Source organism: Amblyomma mixtum, chromosome 3 (assembly GCF_055824585.1).
Source record: "Amblyomma mixtum isolate Tamu chromosome 3, ASM5582458v1, whole genome shotgun sequence".
Lineage (NCBI taxonomy): Eukaryota > Metazoa > Arthropoda > Arachnida > Ixodida > Ixodidae > Amblyomma > Amblyomma mixtum.
In genome coordinates, this window is record NC_143014.1 from 103,659,671 (window position 1) to 103,680,741 (window position 21,071).

Consider the following 21,071-nt stretch of genomic DNA (forward strand, 5'->3'; position numbering starts at 1 on the left):
GATGACAGCTTGGATCCGCAGTGCCAGGTACCTGACCAGCCACTGATCCACGACTGCGCTTGGCGAGTCCTCGGCCACGGCGACTGCGTCCTGCTCGGCATCGTAGAAGTGCCACGGCCTGTCGCGCACAAAGCGGCGAAATAAGCTGCCGGCTCCGGGCGCGCAGTACGAGGCCAGCTCCTCGTCGTCGACCACGGGTCTGTAGGTGGCCATGAGCTGGGGCATTCGTCAGCTTGATGACAGCTTGGATCCGCAGTGCCAGGTACCTGACCAGCCACTGATCCACGACTGCGCTTGGCGAGTCCTCGGCCACGGCGACTGCGTCCTGCTCGGCATCGTAGAAGTGCCACGGCCTGTCGCGCACAAAGCGGCGAAATAAGCTGCCGGCTCCGGGCGCGCAGTACGAGGCCAGCTCCTCGTCGTCGACCACGGGTCTGTAGGTGGCCATGAGCTGGGGCATTCGTCAGCTTGATGACAGCTTGGATCCGCAGTGCCAGGTACCTGACCAGCCACTGATCCACGACTGCGCTTGGCGAGTCCTCGGCCACGGCGACTGCGTCCTGCTCGGCATCGTAGAAGTGCCACGGCCTGTAGCGCACAAAGCGGCGAAATAAGCTGCCGGCTCCGGGCGCGCAGTACGATGCCAGCTCCTCGCCGTCGACCACGGGTCTGTAGGTGGCCATGAGCTTGGGCACTCGTCAGCCTGACCAGCGCTTGTGTACGAGCATCTGCCACGGCCCCAGCTGCAGGTTCAGTTCTGCCGTATACATGGTCAGCAAAGGGTGCATGAGCCGCAATTCTGCAAAGAAAACAAAAAAGGACGAAATTATACATACATTGCCACGTACGTGGGTGATGCAAGGGTTGTTTCAATGCAGGGCATCTCACCAAATGATCCCAACGCAAACGCTTCGAGAACGAACTGCACAGGGACAGCGTTCGAACCAAACATCTTCTACATCGTCTTCTGTGCGCCACCTGGCAATGCTACGTGGCACCTCTACACTAAATGAATAAAAGAGAATGGGCGGGTTAATCACGACAGCAGAAAAAGAACAAAATAGGATCGGAAGTTTGCGCGATAACGATATTTTCATGACTCTTGAAACATGCGAATTTTGAGGGGTTCCAATTTGGTGATAACCGCGAGAGGGAGCTATGCACTGATTCATTAGATTCAGTTTCGTTTTTTCCTAGAAGCTCTCCCATGCTGGTCTCCGCTAATCAGCTGCATTCACTGAGACGGAAAAGTGGATAATTGTCAGTTATGTTTGGCGGTGGGGGGGGGGGGGGGGGGGGTTACGTTCTAAATTAAGGCGAATAAAAAACAAAACTGCAGAAGACAAATTTCTCGCAATTCCACTTGGTACAACAGAGTATAAAATAATAGCCAAACGCACCTCGTGCGCGTGTCACTCTTTAAACACTAATGACTGAGACCGGCGGGCTGTGGTGGCGCTTTTGAAGCGAGCGCTTTCTCTCAACGCTGGGTGTAGCTTTATCACTAGAATGTGTAAGGATAACTGCTGAAAACCATCTGCGACGGAAGGAATTCGAGCGCTGTGTCGTTCATACGCGGCGGAATAAAGGGAAGGAAGCTCATTACTTGCTTTTTTCTCTTGAAACAATATTATCTAGGTCGTTAGCGCTGTTTCCCCGAAAAAGAACCGACATGCGAGCGTCGTTTGAGAGGAAATCGGCGCCGTAGCTCTGCGCACTTCCTACTTCTGCGCGCCGTGTTCTTTGGACTTCTCGCCGTCGACTCTGAGAGCGAGCGCTTACGCTCTGCCTTCGGTACTGCGACCATTTCCGCCTTGTATCGCCTCTAGGTGTGGCTCTTTAACGACGGCCTCCTTACGAGCAGCCCGTCAGACGAAGGAGAACGGTTAGGTGAAAAGAAGCGTGAGCATTTATACGCTTTCGGGATCAAGATTAACAGCGTGTAAGAAACGCGCACCACTGCCTTTTATTTTCCTATTTAATTTCGGTACGCAAGAGAAGAACAAGTATGTTTAGTAAGGCTGAGATCTGGGCGAGTTGGTATGCATTCATACTGGTGAACAGCGCAAAAAAGGCGGGACAACAACAAGACAAGCGCTGACTATCAACTGGTTTTATTGAAGGACGGAAGGGTATATATACAAAAACAAAAACATAACACAAAGAAGTAAGAAGATAGTGTGAAAAGGGCCGTGAAAATCAAAACTTATGTCACATGTGAAGTGATGTAAGCCAATTCCTTGTTGCTAAGTGCCACGGAAGGACTGCTGATGCATTCGACACCTTGCCTGTGGATGTGATGCGCTTCCATTATTTCGCGCGTGAGTATCTTTATGGCGGAACAGAACTTCAGTTTTCTTGTACTCCGGTGCGCACTTGCACTTTTTGCAGCGGAACTTTGTGCGCGGAAGCCCGCCGTCCTGTTCCAATTTCCTTTCTTGCTCCCTTTCATGAAGGCATTTGCACTTTTGACAATGAGCGGCAACGTGGCTAAGAGGGTCACTTTTTCTTGTGTTTTCATGCTCCATGAGCCTTTTGTTTACGCATCTGCCGGTCTGCCCGACGTAAACAGCACCGCAAGAGAAGGGAATTTTGTACACCACGTTTTCTGCACATGGTACAGAGGGTGAAACATGGCGTACCTGGCAGCCTTCCTTCTTCTCTTCCTTAGCCTGTGCAACCTGCTTGCACATGGAGCTCAGTTTGTGGGGAGCAGAAAACACAACATCGACATCATACCTGCCGGCAACCTTCTTGAGACCGTGAGACAAGCCGTGCGTGTAAGGAACCACCGCTGGTCTTTTCACCTTCTTGCCTTCATTGGGTCGGCCATTTTTTACAAATTTTATCAGCTTTTCGGAAGCCCTGGAAATTATTTCATCCGGATTTCATCCGGATAACAGTGAATACGGACGCGGCCTCAAGTTTACAACTGAGGTTCCAAGCGGCAACCAGCTTCAGTTTTTGGATTTGGCTTTAGTTATTGAACGTGGACATGTTTGCTGGTATTATTGCCCGAGGTCTGAAAAACCAGTGTTGAATTTTTCTTCGTGTCACTCCAAACTTATAAAACAAGGTATAGCGGTATCGTGCCTGAAATCCGCTATCAAAAAGTCGTGCCATGAGAAGACTGCTGATAGCATCACAATGCAGGTTTGCAGATTACGCGCAAACGGTTATCCGGATGAAATAATTTCCAGGGCTTCCGAAAAGCTGATAAAATTTGTAAAAAATGGCCGACCCAATGAAGGCAAGAAGGTGAAAAGACCAGCGGTGGTTCCTTACACGCACGGCTTGTCTCACGGTCTCAAGAAGGTTGCCGGCAGGTATGATGTCGATGTTGTGTTTTCTGCTCCCCACAAACTGAGCTCCATGTGCAAGCAGGTTGCACAGGCTAAGGAAGAGAAGAAGGAAGGCTGCCAGGTACGCCATGTTTCACCCTCTGTACCATGTGCAGAAAACGTGGTGTACAAAATTCCCTTCTCTTGCGGTGCTGTTTACGTCGGGCAGACCGGCAGATGCGTAAACAAAAGGCTCATGGAGCATGAAAACACAAGAAAAAGTGACCCTCTTAGCCACGTTGCCGCTCATTGTCAAAAGTGCAAATGCCTTCATGAAAGGGAGCAAGAAAGGAAATTGGAACAGGACGGCGGGCTTCCGCGCACAAAGTTCCGCTGCAAAAAGTGCAAGTGCGCACCGGAGTACAAGAAAACTGAAGTTCTGTTCCGCCATAAAGATAAACTCACGCGCGAAATAATGGAAGCGCATCACATCCACAGGCAAGGTGTCGAATGCATCAGCAGTCCTTCCGTGGCACTTAGCAACAAGGAATTGGCTTACATCACTTCACATGTGACATAAGTTTTGATTTTCACGGCCCTTTTCACACTATCTTCTTACTTCTTTGTGTTATGTTTTTGTTTTTGTATATATACCCTTCCGTCCTTCAATAAACCCAGTTGATAGTCAGCGCTTGTCTTGTTGTTGTCCCGCCTTTTTTGCGCTGTTCACCAGTATGAAGAACAAGTATAAAGCTGCTCTTTTTCCTCCAACCCGTTTGCATTTTACGAAGCCATCGTGCTAATCTTGCAAATATAAACAAGAGAGAAAGGTGCTCATTTTTGAAATTCATTGAGGGTCCATGTCCACTATATAACCGCGTCACCTTCGCCCATTCCGCCGGAAAAATCGTGGTGCTATCAGTTTCTCGAGGAAAGGGCAAAAAAGTAAAGATTTTTGTTTTTATTTTGCTGTCGGCGTGTTCCATGCCCAAGTAGCATCAAAACCTAGCTTGCAACAACGTTATTTTTGTTTTTTTAAACGTTAATACATTGTTCTTCATGCCATATTTTTCAAGCGTTTCTGAAATGTGTTAAATAAAGGCTTCAATAAAATTGTCCAAACTTTAATTAAGGGATCTAAACAACAAACACGGTTAAGTAACCTTGAAACAGCACGCTGGTCAGCCAATAGTGAGGTTACATAACGCTTTACAAGGAGCAACAACAAGGTCGACGCTTGACTTCTGCACTGCGATACACCGCAACCAATACACGCCACTCACTCACCTCCGAATGGGTACTATATAGACAAGGTTATTTAGCCATTGTTTAACGGTGTCCCATGAGTGAGAGTGGTGAATGGGAAATAAGCGAAGTTTTCTAAAGAAATAATACGGCTGTGAATGTCATCAATGACAGGTACTATCAGCACGAAATGAAACGCGAACAAAAAATTTCAGCCATGAAAAGCAAAATAAGAAGCTCTCCTAGTATCCCTCTAGTATTGAGCCAGGGGAAGCTCAATACCAGCGGATAGTAATCTCACTTTGAAAGCGCGCAGACTCTTCTTCGGAAGTGTTTATCGAGCTTGCTTGTACTTGCACTCCAGGAGCTAATTTGTTGCTGTTTTTGTGTGGCCACCTCAGTTTTCTTGTTCGAGTTTCATTCTTTGCTGATAGTACGTTCGACAAGATTTATTGCAAGGTACGGACTAATATCAGAGGAACCAGCGCAAAAAGGACAACGCACAAGAAAGAAGAAGGACGACTTGTCCGTTGTCCTTTTTGCGCTGCTTCCTCTGAAATGGCTTACGAACTAGCCCAACAACAAGTTTTGCGGACTGATAGTTGCCGAACATCTTTTGTGTAAGAACAGTGAAAAAAGTTCTGCGACACAATGCTTTAAATGCACTTCTAATCGTGTTTTATAGTTATCACTTAACCATAATAATATTTAGAACATTATTTTAGAAGAAAGTTTAGTGCAGGTATGAAAGGTGTAAATATAGATACAGTAAAGAACGGAACAGATATCCAATTCTCGAAGCCGCCGCGGTGGCTCAGTGGTTATAATGCCCGGCTGCTGACCCGAAAGACGCGGGCTTGGTTCCGCGGCGGTCGCATTTCGATGGAGGCGAAATGCTAGAGGCCCGTGCACTGTGCGATGTCAGTGCACATTAAAGAATCCCAGGTGGTCGAAATTATCCGGAGCCCTCCAGTACGGTATTCCTCATAGCTTCAGTTGCTCTGGGACGTTTACCCCCCCCCCCCAAAAAAAAAAAAAACATAAAACCATTTTCATTGCCTCTTTTTTTCGGGGGGTGACTCTTATTTGTGGTTAAAACGTTTTTTTTTAACCCACGAGAGCACCAATGAAGCGAAGCAATGATGCATGCTTAGCTGATCCCTCGCCGAGAGAGGTCAGATATGTAGCCATCTGCCTAATCATTGCAAAGCAAACAGCGCACGCTTATCACAGACTCTCGCCGGGCCTATGAACACTATCTTGCAGGCGAAATATCCCCTCTTGCCTCCCATATTCTAAGACGCGCTCCCGCCGATCCAACTCGCACAAAAGTGATCTGGGCTCCTGGCCACCAGGGTTTACGAGGCAATGAGGCCGCTGATGCGGCCGCCCGAGTGATCACACACCGGGCTCCTCATCCTAGCTCTCCTGCCTCAGAAGCTCATAAACCGCTTCTGCGGTTCCGCGAAATCCTAATTCATTATTGCGACAGCCACCGTCTCTACCCAGTACCTGCCAAGGGGCTGAGTAAGGCGGAGGAGCGAACTCTGCGGCGCCTGCAGACAGGAACTCTTCTCTGCCCTGCCATAGCAAAACACTTCGATCCGAACACAGATGGGCGCTGCCCGCACTGTGGAGAGATCTGCGATATCTTTCACATGGTGTGGGCAACTGAGGCTATGAGGGATGCCGTAGTGAAGGGGTCCGGAAATTTCGACTACCTGGGGCTCTTTAACGTGCACTGACATCACAAAGCACACGGGCCTCTAGAATTTCGCCTTCATCGAAATTCGGCCACCACGGCCGGGACCGAACCCGCGTCGCCCGGGTCAGCAGCCGAGCGCCGTAAACACTGAGCCACCGCGGCGGGGCATAAACGACAAAAGAGAAGGCATTAAAGGGAGACTGAAGCACTTTTTCTGAAAATCGGGCTGGCAGCGGCGTGCTATAGTTTTTCTTGCTGTATACTGGAATATCGCATCCAAATACGGCAAAAACAAGCGCGAATTGCCTTTTTTAGCCGAAATATGCGGCCTGTGCCGCGGGGCACGCCGCGCGGCGCGCCGCCGCCCGTCATTGGTCAAGAGAGATCGTGACGTCACTTTGAGGACTGGAGAAGCTGCCGACGCGGATCCGGCGCTGCGTTGAGTGCAGATCGCAGCTTTCCGTGTCGTTGTAAAAGCGAATACGGCGACTGTTTTTTTTTTTACTGACCACCGAAGAAAAGGATACTACAGTTTGCTCATTCCACGTATCGCCTGAAACCAAAAAAGACAAGCAAAAAATTCTATGCCTAGCACAAGCATACGCCAGCGTCAAAGACGCGATGCAGACCATGCGTAAAAGGTGCCAGCACAACCTCGGCTCGTATTCTCGGAAAGGAAGGGGTGCGAACAATACTCAAGTCAATTACCACCACCGGACGCCTCCTGGCTCGCCCGGAAGAGCGTCATCCTAAAGAAAAGGCCCAAAGCACTGTGTACAAGAAATCCTATTCTCAGTACCCGGCGTTGCAGGTTGGGGCAAGAAAGAATTTTAAGGAAACGATGAAGGAGCACAATGTTGGTGTCAAAATTAGCGACGCAATCATGGTGCGCTGGAAACCAAGCCAAATACGCGCACAAGGCTGCTGCTTCACTCCTGGCGCGTTCAGCAAATGCCAGAAAATATTAATCGCTGCCTCGGAAACGTTCGCCCTTCCTAGATTTGCAGTTTAGGTTCAGTGAAGTAGTTGCCAACTATATGTGTGTTTAAAAGCCAAGCTAGCTCCAACTCGCCCGCTGCCACAACTTGATGAAGAAACCGAATAAGGCTGCGGTGTTTTTTTGCAAAAACTCGGTTGGCATTCATTTCTCTCATAAATTTGCATCCCAAATCAACGTCGAACGCTTTCATTTTAATTGCTTAGCTAGGATTAAACGAGATGCCGCATATGAAGAGCTTCGATGCTTGCTTGCTTTGCTTTATTGTGCTTTGCTCTGCTTGCCTGCTTGCTTGGACACGTCGAACCGAGTATAAAATCACTAACCGAGCCTTGCTGAGCACGTCTCAGGTGGTCTGGCCGCACCTAAGCTGAGGAGAGCGACACATGCTTAAGCCTCTATAAGGTTTCTTCAGGGGCTAAGTGAGCATGTTTCTATTTTTAAAAGAGACGCTTCTTCGGAATGGTGACACGCCTCTCATGCGCGAGGAAATCGATGGAACTGTGTCATGGTTCAGCCGCGCCTTTTCGGCAGAAATCTCCAGAGATCACACTAGCACAAGCTCTGCCTGTAGCCGCTCTTACGAAAGTGTTTCGAGCAGAGTAAGCTTGCTTTAGTCGGCATGAATTCTTCGTCACAGCAGCGAGCGGTTGCGCTGCGAGCTTGTGATCGTGCGGAAAACAGTGGAAGACGACACAGTCGCGGCCGTAGTTGTTCGTGGACACGAACGCAGAGTAGTACCTGTTGAATCTGATTCTCAAGGTCGGCTGACATGCTTTGTACGTCACAACGCACGCAGTACGAGGAACAACGCATGCAGCACGAGAAACAACGCACGCTGAAAGCGCGCTCGGGTGCGCCGAAGCATCCCCGGCTCCTCAACATGACGTCACGCTGGCCGACATGGACGAGGTTTCCCTCTCCGCTGTTCCCCTCTCCTGCGCTCGCGCGGGGCGCGGGAAATTTAAACATCGCGTTTTTAACTGGTGATTGCGCCACTGTTTTAGCCAAAATCGAAAAAATAATTTCACAGACGTGATCAGCAATGACACTACTTCAAAACCCTAGAAGGTTAGCTGATTCGAAAACCGCCTCAGTATCCCTTTAAGGTCGACGAAGATCAAACGGTGCTTGTGCAAGTCGGCAGATAAACGCCACCGTTACTCTTAAGCAGACTTAAAAGCATTTGCCCTTGCTAAGTCAGTGAATTGGGTCCTCAGCTGACTCCGAGCACCGCTCCATCTCTGTCGTCGCTGACCTCGTCTTTCGTCGAGCGTTATGCAAGGGCATGGTGTTGTTTTATTTGGGGGGAAACTTCTTAAATAAATAGGGCCCTAAAGTTAATGCCACAGCCATAAAAAAAAAATGAATCACATTGCTTGAGTGATTTCACTAAGGACATAAATGATTCCTCCAGAGGAAGTTGCGTTACATCGAAAATCGTGCTTTATTTACACAAGATTACATACCTGGACTCGTCGCGAAATAAAAATGACATGAAATCTTGGAACGGTAGCAATGTTACCATCCTCCATTCAGCTGCCATGGAGTCTTCAAACCAGACCCTGGAGATAGTAAAATGATCTGAGCGCAGCGTGTTCGAACGAAACGTGGGCAGACTACAAAAGGGTCATACTCACGGACGAACTATGTATAGCGTCAAAGTCAAAAGAAACGCGAACAAGTTAACGCGAGCACGAGAACGCAGAAATATTAGCTCCTTCATAAGAAATTCAAGTCGGAGTTGTTACCAATAAAAAGAGCGGTTACCGCGCCTCAGAAGTGAAATTCGAGTGTGCTACTTTTCAGTTTCCGTGAACTAAGAACACGTCATGCTTTGCGTGATTCAATTCTCTGCTCTCGTTTCATTCGACGCTGACACAAGTCAATGTAAGCGAACACGCGGAACATTTAAAGGGCAAGCGCGAAAGCCTAAACGGCTGCAAATTATGCTCAGGTTCATCACGTCCTTACGTATATGAGTGCTTTATTGCACCACGGACTGCAGTGTCGGTGACGGCGAGCAACGAAAGATGACGGACATACAGCTCAATGTAACTCCCTCTGTAGTAGGCCCTTTTAAAACGATCCCCTTAAACGCTACAAATTAGACTCCAGCATTTATACATCCATGAAAAACTACCGTTCACAAAGGAATCCGCGAGTAACAAATTGTTGAGCACATTCAGGCAACGCTTCTACGTTAATGCGACGCAAAAACCGAAACGTGCTGCAAAGGGAAACGGACGGAAGGCTTGTCTATGGTATGCGGCGCGCAACCCGAGACCAATAAAAACTCACCTTCATGGTGAAATGCCAAAGCGACGCAGCGAGACGCCGGTCGCGCAGGTGTGCATCCTCAGAACACGCCGCCACTTTTCGCAACGTCACGGGAGAGGAGCGCTGCAGACGCAGCGTCGTCGGACCGTCCGAGTCCGAGAAGGCGCAGTTCTTAGCGTGCGCTCAACGCTTCCGCCTTGCTATCACTGTAAACCGAACCACTACCAGCGCAACGAAATGCGAAACTGTTTGACACAGATTAACCACGTTGTTCGCGGACAGCAACACGACGAAAGCGATAAAACCATATCGCTGCCGCTATTCATACTGATTCTTCCAACATGTTAAAGTTGCGCGAAAAAAACACGTGTTCTTTTTTTTTTCACGCAACTTTATCATGTCAGAAGAAATACATCAACTAGCCCGACAAGAGGTTCTATTTAATCATACTGGTTCATACGCTCAGCAGGCTGGCGGATAAGCAAGACAAGACTGTGAGAGGGAGCTAAAAACAAGCTACAATATTAGTGCTGCTAGTACACTCTTGTACTGCTAACAAATATCTCGCATCACTTCTTTTCAGCGAAGAAAACCAATCATTAATTTATGCATACGATATCAATACTTACGTTTTTTAAAGTATTAAATAATTTTCAGTTGCGCTTAGTTCACTTTTTCACCTCCACACTCTGAAGTCCTTGAAGTTGGTATATTAGCTCTATGCCTTGTAACCAGTTGATGTCGCTGGCAATAGGTTCTGGCACACATTTGATCCCTATTTTTTTTTTTTTTATTCGAGCTGTTTGCCATTAGGCATAGCGCGACCAGTTGATGGACTTTGCAGGCTCTTGGAATTAGGCCTGCGGCGCCTAGCGGCAATCAGCGGGTTCCAGATCGGTTGACCAAAAGCGCAACCAGTGTGGACGCTGCCATAGAGTTTCTTAAAGCCGGCGGACTACACTTCATCCACCATGGAGAGGCGCAGGAAAGCAGGGCAGAGGAGGTTTCTTATTTGACTTGGCTACTGTTGCGCCTAACAGATGATTTCAGCCGTAAGAATACGGCTCTTCTCGAGGCAAACCTCGAAGAAATGCTCTGAAAGTTTCCATTCTAGCCTAACATCGAACTTTCACTTGCGTTAAATCTTTCGAAGAAGTGAAAAACGCACTATCGAAATAACTTAATGTGCGCACAGATGAAGGCATCGCGGGCCAACTACCAATTTCGAGGTACGTACGGTTTCTTTCTAACACTAGCTAAGCAAAACACATAACGTCGCCTTACCGGCATTCCCGCGGTGGATGAAGTGCTTTTTAAGAAACCCGGAAATGCATAAATACACGCTTACGCCAGCATAAAACATCTTTGAATGGTGCTCCTTCATCAAATCTGTCCCTTCATTACAGAGATTGTCATCTGAACAAACCTGGTGTGTCCAAGGTGTCTAATAAAAAAGCCTGCTTTCCTCTGCTAAACAGGGCTAAGATTAAATTTAGACATCAAGATCAGCTGACTAGGGAGTTGTGTGAAGCCTACCACATTCACAAGAAGAGCGACACGTGCGTTAGCACACCTTCTGTAACCATACATGAGTGTGAAATTTCGTTTCTAGATTCGTAACTTTCTTTTGCGTGCTTTTTTGCGGGAAGGGCAGGCGCTTTGGGTTGTCAGTTGTGAGCATATAATCTGTGTTTTTTCAAATAAACTTTCACTTGTTAGTAGCTCTTGTCCCTGTCATTCCTTCTCTGTCTTTGTTCCTCGTCGCAGCGCTGGTGAAGTTGTGAAGATGTACCCACTAGCTCAAACCATGATTTTGCTCGCATAGACGGTGGCACCAGCTTTCCCTCTAGGCAATATTTAGAAACTCTATGGACGCCTCGACATTCGCGGCAGAGGGAGATACACGCCTGCGTGATTTGCGGGTCGGGTGCGCCAGCTCTTTGTCATTGAAAGAGCACTACCGGCAGAGCTTTCTCTATGGCTGAGCCACGAACGTGTCACGGCGCCACACTTACGCCGGGAACACGTGTGCATTCGCGGATCAGTCACAAGTGCTCTATCAGTCATACAAAGCCGGCGCTCGCAACCCGCAAATCACGAAGGCCTATATCTCGCTAAGCCGCGAATGACACAGCATCCGCGCCCGTGCCACTATTGGCCAAGCGATCTGGAACCTGGTGACTGCCGCCATGCGTCGCACACGCAGTTCGTAGCGCCCGTCGGACCACTCTAGACAAGGATGATCGACTCTGTGCTAGCGCAGCGTGGTTCAGTGCGATTGCATCTGCGCTGCGAATAAACACGGGAGGGTGTCGAAAAAAGGTATGTAGGCGGATGAATTTTTTCTTAAAGCTGTTTGAAACATTCTCACTACTTTCTTTTTTAAGCGGTCATGATGTTTTTGTGGAAATGCACTGTGTTTTCTAGACCACTGGTAGGAATTTCCATGTTACATGCAACAATCTGCCAGCTTATTTCACGGGGAGCGACCACAAGTCCCTCACTTTGTTGGCACCTTGATTAACACACTTTACGGTTTCACCGGCCGCACAGCTCCGTCTACATATTTCTCGGTGCTCTATGGGGCAGTTGCAATCCAGCAGCATTCAAGCAGTGACCTTCGTATTGCAACGCAGGCAGCTTCCCAGTAGCCGTGCAGCAGGGACCCTATGGACTGGCGGTGGAGGCCAGGTCACCGAGGCATAGTCTACTGGCTTCGTTTTGTGCTTCATGAAGCTGCACGCTGGTCTGACGTCATGCCTTTCATTGCCTGGGCGCTGCTAATCGGTATCTCCACCTTGGTACCTCTCCTCATAATGCGCTACAAGAAAGCGGTCGAAGAGACGTCGAAGTTCGCCATCCCCTGGAGTCCATGGTATGAACGCGACCTGCCGGGCGATTACCTGGACGATGAGGTAGACAACCCTCGTATTCTTCTGTGGTCTGTGCCCACGCTTGAGTGGGAAAAGGACGAGCCGTTGCCGCCCCACGGTGAGCGCGTACTGCAGTCCTGTCCTGCTCGGAATGACCGCAAGACTTGTTCTGTCACCAGGGAGAGGGACTACCTGAGACGGGCCGACGCCATCCTTTTTGATGCCGATAACCTGAACAACTACGATTACCCGGCGATTCGGCACCAAGGGCAGGTCTGGGTTATCAGGACTCGAGGTGAACCTCCGCGGATCCCCTCGTACGACCTGTTTAGTATGGATGCGAAGTTCAACTGGACAATGTCTTACAGCATCGACGCTGACGTGACTGTGCCGTATAAAATGTGGGTTCCTGTGCCGATGGGGCTCTCCTACGAAAGCCTCAATCAGATCATCAGTATGAAAAGCAGTGCTGCCGTGTGGTTGGTCAGCAACTGCGAGGCCGACCGGCTCGCCGAGCGCTCACATGTTAAACTCAAGGAGATTAGGAACGACTTCGAGTTTGCCAGTTTCGTCGCAATGGCCACTTCCTCCCGAATAATCAGCGACTGTGGCGGTGAAGAGTGCAAAAACCGCCACGAGTGCTTGAAAAGTTTCCAAAACGAGTACTTCTTCCTGTTTGTCGTCGAGAGCTCCCCATGCTTTGAACACCCGCATCAGATAATGTTGGACGCTCTCGAGTACTCCCTCATACCCATCTACTTTGGAAGCTCAAGCCTTGGAAGCACGGTGCCACCATCCTCGGTTTTTGAAGCCACCGCGGCTCTTTCAGTGGTGGAAGTCGTGGGGGCAATTCTCAACATTTTCGTCCGTACCGAACGTTACCTTGATTGCATGAAGTGGAAACAGAGCTACGGGGTCACCTCGCCCAGAAATGACCTGTGCGCATTGTGTGACGCCCTGTATGAAAAGAGGAATCGGACTACGAACGCCGTCTTGCAGCGGTGGAGGCGGGGCTTCGAGTGCAAGGAGCTGCCAGATGGGAAGGTGTATCCCCTTCCCAACGGAGACATGCTTCGTCGCTATCCCCTTAACAGTGAAGACACGCTTCGTCGCGACATTTGCAGTAGCGGAAAGACGTGAAGAGAGTGACTATATTGCAAAATGCAATACACGGTGCAGCCTACATGAATGAAGTTTGTTCCAGAAAGTATACATCAGTCTTCCAGAAATGTGAGATTGTGCTACGTAAGGGACCCATATATGCTGCTTTCTGCACGAGTTAATGTGTTTGTGTGTGTGCAACGCTTTTAGTGCTTATTAAACAAAATCTTATCCCAATTTCTATTTGACAACTGCTTGTGTATGCTGCAATAAAAGTAACGTCCTTCAACTGAGCATTATTAATCTCAATACAATGGTGCATGTCCATGCAGCAGAAGCAGCCCATGGCGGCGGGTTGCTTTGAGAGCGGCGTGTAAGTTCTGATAGTGATAGGTGCCTGACGCGTGGTGCGGTTGTCACATTAATCGCGAGCACCGCGCAAATGAAAAGCTTGCTTGTCATCTGAAGCGGTGACCGTCAGGGACCCTTATTCTGTTTGCTGTCATCATAGCAGTGGGCGCGGCAGAAAGTGGCATACATCTCACGCAGGCTCCATTTGTGCGCAAACATTCGGGAGCGTCCTGTTAGCGCCTCTATTGTCAAAGCCTATCACATCAACCGAAAGCGGCGAATCACTCCCTTTCCTCTTCTCCTATCTTGCCGTTTCCCGCTCGCTATCAAGGTTTAGGCTGATCAAACCGCTCCGCTTTTTCGGAAGGTGTAGGAAACACAGTGCAGCACCGTATTTTGAATGAAACCTAACTGACGAAGTGACTTAACGCGGGGCTCCCACAATTGAACTTCGAATCACGTATGTCCTGTGAATGAGGCGTCCGCACTGTCATCATGGCAAAGAGAATGATCAGACATGCATTGATAATAGAGGAGGCTTCGGTCCTGCCATGTATACTATCGGGGACAAAAGTAACACAGCGCCGTGCCGCACTTAATAAATACAACGGGAAAAGTACCGCTACCGTCCGCCGGACGCCGGCACGACCGCAATATCTGGTCCAGCAAGGATAGAGCGCCAGCTTCTGAAGTAGTTAGAAGTGGATTTTAAAAGGAATAACTCGTGTTGGACGACTATGGTGAGCTTTGGGGGCTGTAAATAAAGCATGCCGTTATTCTATCCCTAACTAGGTAATAGTCCACTGCAGTTATTGTTTTGCGGGATCGCAAATTCAATCTTTACAATAAAGCGACGACTGGGGATCTCGACAGCGTGTCGTTGTGGGAATAATGCAGAACCATTGGTTTGCCTATACTTGGGTGTCCGCAGTTTCAACTATCACTAATTTACTCTTTGGAACATGGAGGTGGCAGGAAAGATAGGTTGCATTTAAACAGTGCTAAGACAGGTACGTGTTGGCTCTGCATCTCTGATTGCTGCACGCTACTCAGACACATGCGACACGAGACAAAAGACACTCGCACGAATAAAGCACTTTGAATGCGCAGTTATTGTTTCGCCTTGCGCGCCTTGAGTTCCTGAGTATCGCGCAGTAATCAGAGATTGGCAACTGTAAACGAATTAATTTTCATCCTCTTTTCCGAATCGCAAACGATCAGCTCGCGAAAAATTGGTCCTTCGAATGGTATGGCAAAAAGGTTGGAAATTAGGAAAAAAAAAAGTAACGACCCACGATTACGGTACTCCGTAAGCGAAGTTTGAGCGCAGCTTGATTTTGCGATATATTGCGGCAGAAAACTTCCACGACGCTTAAGCTACCCTTAAGAGTACTATGCGAAGGATTGTCGATTTGTTGCACAAGGCCTCTAAACTATCGCAATGAATGAACATTCCTCACTAGTGTAGAGTGGAGCGGTGCAACCCTTGCCCGGTTACGGCATCCTCTCCCGCGTTTGCTGCGCCCTGCAAAAACGCCTAGCAATGTGCTTGTTTCACTGCTTCACTGAGGGACGCTGAAGCCACAAAGGACTCGTCTTTGTTTGGGCACGTGAAGTCAAGGTATTGTGCGTATATAAACGCCTTGTAGCAGCGCATGCCTCATTAGCCATGGAAGAAGAGGAGTTGGGGCCATCTGTCTAGCCATGTAAGAGCTGTCGCTCGACCTTTGAGCATAACCGCGGCTAAACCGTGCATGACTTTTTTCATAAATCCTCCAATGTGTGCTGCCTTTAACGTAGGGGTTGCAAGGGTATATGCCTGCCATTTACATGCCACCCGCTGTGACCCCGGGAGTCCGTCCTGTTTTCAAGAGCCCAGGCGCCGCGCCTTCGCCGGTGTCACGGGCAGCCCCTTTTCCAGCAGCAGTCCCAACCAGGCGTCTCAACCCCCATGACATCATCATGGCTGGCGCAGGTCCTGCTGCCCCACGTGTTTTCTTTTCACCGCCTCCGAAGGCGCACTGCTTTTAGTTCACCCTCAGCACTGGCTTCTCGGCCGAAGATATCGTCGACGCCATCGAGGCAGCTGTCGGCCTGAAAGGGCTGGAAAGCCTAGGACGAATGAATGTCTGCGTCGCCATGACCTCGCGCTGCGGCGGCCCATAAGATCCTTGCGAAAGAAGCTTTGAGCCTGGAAGGCAACTTTGTGCTTGTAGCCTGCGTGGGCCCCTCCGTAGTGCTCGTGACGGCTTTTCGAGTGCCGCTATTCGTGGGAGATGTGGCGCTGGCTTCGGCGCTGACCCCTACGACAAAGTGCTCGATATCACCCACCCTGTCCTCAAGGGTTGTCGCCACATCAGCCGTGGTCAACGGCTGGTCCCCATCGAAATGACGCAAGTGGTGTCGAACTTCATCACCATCCACTGCCACCGCGTTATGTTCGACTACCGCGGTGTTCGGAAGGTGAGCTCTCGCTGCGTCCAGGACGGCCACATCGGCCACGGCCGCCCAAGCAAAGATAACGTGGCCGTTGAACCGCGGGCAACGCAGGCCGTTCCAGCGTCACCTGAGGACACAGAGCTCACGACTAGAGATGTGAAGGCCTGAAAAAAACACTGCAATTTTGGGGAAAAAAAAGCAAAAATGGAAAGAAACATCGAAAATTTCACAAGGCAATTTCAAGGTTTTATGATTGCTTGGTTTTAGTTTAGGTTTTTGTTTTTGCTTTGAAAACTATTAAAGCGTGCATCGTTGAACGATTGGAGAGCAGTCGTCATCGCCGGTGCCCGGTAATGCTTTTAAAACGTTCGTGCTGCGAGTACGCGGGTTGAAGGCCAGATCACTATAAAATTTAGGCTTGACTTAAAAATACACTAATACTTGAACTCACGGCTGATGTAGAACAAAATGGCTACAAATTCTACAGCGCGACACGCACGGCACAAATAACACAGGCTGCTGGGCACGTAAGCGGTTTTAACCAAATACAAGCCTAGCTTCTTGATTTCCAACTGAGCAGAGTACAGGACATCCGCAGGAATTTGGTCCAGGACAGGGGTCTTCAGCGAAGCGCGTGGCCCCATCCACCTGGTGGCAAGGCCTTTGCAACAACCAGCCGCTAACTCGTCTGGCTTGCCGACAGCTGCAGATACCACCATCATCCGGCAGTTGCGAACGTAACTGGTCACGTTTCAGAAACGTCCATACAAGGATTCGCAACAGGCTTTCAGGGGAACGCGTTCGAAAGCTTGTTATGTGCAGTCGAGCCTAGCTGTGGGCACAGCTTCAATCCATGCTGCTGCGCCTAGTGCCGCATCCAGCGACAGTGACTCTGAGTCCGATATGGAGTGACTTATAGATCAGTTTTCATGTTCCCTTTCTCGGTGCAATAGAACAAGAAGTTCGTTCCACAAATATGATATTTATATCTCAATATTCGCCTGAAGTGCAAATCATTATTTATCTTCTCGGTGCAATAGAACAAGAAGTTCTTTCACAATATGACATCTATAACTGCATATTCGATTGAACTTCGGAGCATGATTAATGATCGTTGTGCTGTTGCAAATAAATCTGTTTTGGTCACGTTTTGCAAAATTTCCAATTTTTCATGAAAAAAACCCTGAAAAGAATGGTTTTTTTTTCATGCCATTCAAAATTTCATGAAATTTTACATCTCTACTCACGACCAGCAGTCCAAAGGAGTCCAAGGTCACCCCGCCACGACAAAGGCCAGGCTCGATGAGCTGGAGGGGTTGTCTTCGCCTGAGGTGGAACCGTTCTTCAGCGTCTCCACTGAAGACTTGCCGCCGTATCCTTCCGTGTTGTCCTCCGTCAGCTCGAGCAGCGTAGAAGACTCGAGCATAACATAAGACGACATGGAGCCGGTTCCTGCCAGCGACACGTTGCTTCGCCTACTATAGGCGACCTGACGTGCGAGCAACGTGAACAGCGCAGCAACACGGCGGAAGGCCGTCCGTAGGAGCAAGCATCAGGGCTGAAGACTCCTGATTGAGTGGAAGACGCCGGCCTACCCTCATCGGCTGGCCAGCTTATCCCATCAGCGACCCAGCCAGCCACCTCAGCTTCAGTTTTGAGCACTACCACGGCCACGCAGGAACCGATGAGCGCTGCCACAGACGCCGTCGAGGCGATGGGAAGAATAGACATGGACAGACCAGAGCGCAAACCGACCCACCCCCTCTCTTCGCACTCGGAAGACCCCCACGATAAGGCTGAACCTTTCGTTTCAAAACTGCTACCCGTGACTGAGTCCGCCCATGGCAGGGCTCCGTAGTTTTGGCGCCAAAATGTCGGTGCTCCTGGCTATTACGATGGCTGCTGTGCATTTTCTCTCCCTGAATGCTCAGGGGCTCAGGAATTTTGGTCTATAGACAGAGCTCATGCTCACTTGTCATCGTGTTAACACTTGCCCCCATGAATATTGTATCCACCCCTTATGTAATGCCCCTCACCGGGCCTTTAAGAAAAATAAATGAAATGAAATGAGAGCGATGTTTTGCGCTTCGCTCGGGCGAGGAGCACCGACATTCTGTTTTTACAGGAGTGCAATTTTCGCTCCTTCCTCGACGTTTTCTGTTCCCCGGTTTTCTGTTTCTGCATATTTTTCATTGTACGATTCTGTTGCGTCTGGCGTCGTTTTTAGAAACCCTTACCTGCGTGCGGGTGCACATTGTACTTTCGGGCTGAATGGCCGCGCTCTATAGCCATGCTCTAGCGGTTGGTTTTACTCTTACCCAGCGATGGGCGGGGGCCTTGGTTGTGAACGCGCCGGCGCAGTGCTCTAGTTCAGATTTATTTTTTTGCCGCCTTCATTCGTTTGTTTCATTCTGTCCGACTTTTGTTGTCAGAGGTTTCGTGACTTGGACCCCGTGCGTGACCTACGCTGGCCTGCAGGCAAAGTCGGCGCTATGCCGGCGCCCGCGCGACGCGTCCTCGCGGTTCATTTGCGCTTGTCAGACGCATAGATGCAACCGCACGGTGATGCGTTTGGAGTGACGTGTGAGACAGGTTGGTCAACCAGTCGGCTCGATAAGTTTTTTCCACCATAGCTAATTACTTTCGTGGCCAGTTGTGAGGTCCTCTCGTTCCCTGCGGGGCCGCCATGTATATCCGATCGCCGGCCTCTGTCAGTCAGGCTGGACTGTGGTTTTGTTTATTCGAGTTTAACGTCTCAAAGCAACTCAGGATATGAGGCGTGGCCGTAGTGAAGGGCTCCGGGTTATTTCGACCACCTGGGGTTCTTTAACGTTCACTGACATCGCACAGTACACGGGCCTATAGAATTTCGCCTTCATCGAAATTCAGCCGCCGCGGCCGGAATCGAACCCGCGTCTTTCGGGTCAGCAGCCGAGCACAATAACCACTGAGCCACCGCGGCGGGGCCAGGCTGGACTGTGGTGGGGACACTCCACGTACTGGTACGTGACGTATGGACTTCAACCTAATGACAGACCCAGAGTGTGTGGCGAATCTGCGCATGGCGCTTGTTGCTCCACGCGAGGCTTAGCCGCCATTGATTATTGGATGATTCTGGTAGCGACCGGTCAAGGGGAGCGCCTTTAACCTCCTTTACCATGCGCGATTACCCGAGTGCCATCAGAGCCGGTTATCACGTGTTTACTAACGCGCCAGTCATCGCGGGCAGCTATAGCCGCGCGCTCCAGCCCGGGCGGCCGGTATCAGATCAGTTTGTGCTGAGTCCCGTGCGCGCAGGCACAGCTGAGGAATTCGCTCCCGCCTCCGCCTGTCTTGACGCTTCCAGACAGCACACGGTGTGAAAGCGCGTCCGACATGTGCGCAGTTTTTGTGTGCGAGTTTCAGAATTTGACACATCCGACTTTCCAAGTACACTCTCAAACTATGGTTTCCTTGGCACACTTTGTTTCTTTCATCACCACAAGATTATGAAGTCACCTTGTTTGTTCGTTTCAATAAACTTCTCTGTAATCCACAGTAGTCGCTTCTGCGCAAGGGGTCGCGGCACACGTTCTAAGCATGACGGCTATTGTAAACGCGTTTAGGAAGTAATTGCGCAACAGCCGGCGCAAACTGAACGCGCCCGCTCCTGCCTGTCCACGCCGTACCGTCCTTCTCAGCTTTCCACACTACGCTTCCGCCTTCCTCTCTTCCACCGGGTACCCCCTCCACGCCTTTTTCATTCTCGCCCTCCCATCATTATCGCCCTACTTCCAGCCTTCACCGTGCTTTTTGCTTTGCGCAACCCAGGAACGGGCTGCGCTCTAAAAAAGTCTCCAATATCCGAACGTTGATCCTGGCTTCAATTTGGCAATAATGCGGTGACAACTCCGCGTTGTCTGTTTCCCTTCCCGAAAAGAATGTAAAGTCGCTCCTAGAAATGGTTCTTTCCCCAGCCCACGGTTAACCCGTTCACTGTACGGAGCTGCAAGGAACACATTAAAAGGACAACCTACCTGACATGCCGGTCGAGTTTCTGTTCATTATCTCTTCCGCTGTTATGTCCAGCGTCATTCTCTACGTGAAATGTCTTTTCGGGGCTCTGCAAGAAGGAGTCTTTATTATACGAGGTTACTTTGCGAAGTAAATGGGAGTTTGTGCCCTGGCCGAGGCTTGCAAATTCAGAAGGTGTTCTAATTCTGAAAATTTCAATCAGCCAATCTTTTTTTTTCCTCCACACCACCGTGAAAAGAAGCCAAGGTAAAATGTAGTTTATACAGCACCTTTCTGACGCAGGCGGTGCTGCAAGTGGAGCACTAAAGGAGCTTGAACAGTGTTTCGCGAAAGGCAGTGCTGCATTAAACTGCGACATCCGCCGAAGTTTAAGAGGTGTTCGAAGCGAAGTGGAATAGCTCTTGCACATCGCATCGCCAGTATGACAACAACGGTCAGCAATAATGATCAACATGGATGCGGCCTGCGTACGACGGACGAAAGGGATCTGGAAATCTACTTGGTGTCACAGCCGCTTATTATCCTCGTGCGGTATTTTATCAAAGGCAGACAACGGGGAGCCAAGCACATCGTCGCGTTTCGCCGATTTTGCCGTGTGGAATCATTGAAAGAAGGTCTCTCAGTTTCGACCGAGATCTGCACGCTAATGCTCAATCCCAAGAAGCCTTCACTCTCGTACCTTAAGCGTAGAGCGCACGCGAACTTTGTAAAACACGGTCGAAATGCAAGAAGCAAACATCAATAGCGACGCGCGGTTAGAAGCTGCCACGCCCAGTGCAGACTAT

At 49.6% G+C, this 21,071-nt stretch overlaps 1 protein-coding gene and 1 long non-coding RNA gene across 2 annotated transcripts; one reads left to right on the plus strand and one right to left on the minus strand.

Annotated features, from left to right (window-relative positions):
* Nucleotides 1-681: 681 nt before the first annotated feature.
* On the minus strand, nt 682-9,934 carry LOC149351218 (uncharacterized). Its single transcript, XR_016290552.1, has 4 exons — nt 9,530-9,934; nt 8,698-8,793; nt 889-1,005; nt 682-799 (listed from the first exon to the last, which is right to left on the minus strand). It is a non-coding gene; the product is annotated as an uncharacterized LOC149351218 (long non-coding RNA).
* Nucleotides 9,935-12,324: 2,390 nt separating this feature from the next.
* Nucleotides 12,325-13,521, plus strand: LOC149351219 (lewis-type alpha-(1,3)-fucosyltransferase-like). Its single transcript, XM_089575594.1, has one exon. The coding sequence runs from the start codon at nt 12,325-12,327 to the stop codon at nt 13,519-13,521; it is 1,197 nt and encodes a 398-aa protein (XP_089431720.1).
* Nucleotides 13,522-21,071: the final 7,550 nt, after the last annotated feature.

Coding starts and splice junctions, on each gene's coding strand:
- LOC149351219 (XM_089575594.1), top strand. CDS start 12,325: ATGCGCTACAAGAAAGCGGTCGAAGAGACGTCGAAGTTCGCCATCCCC.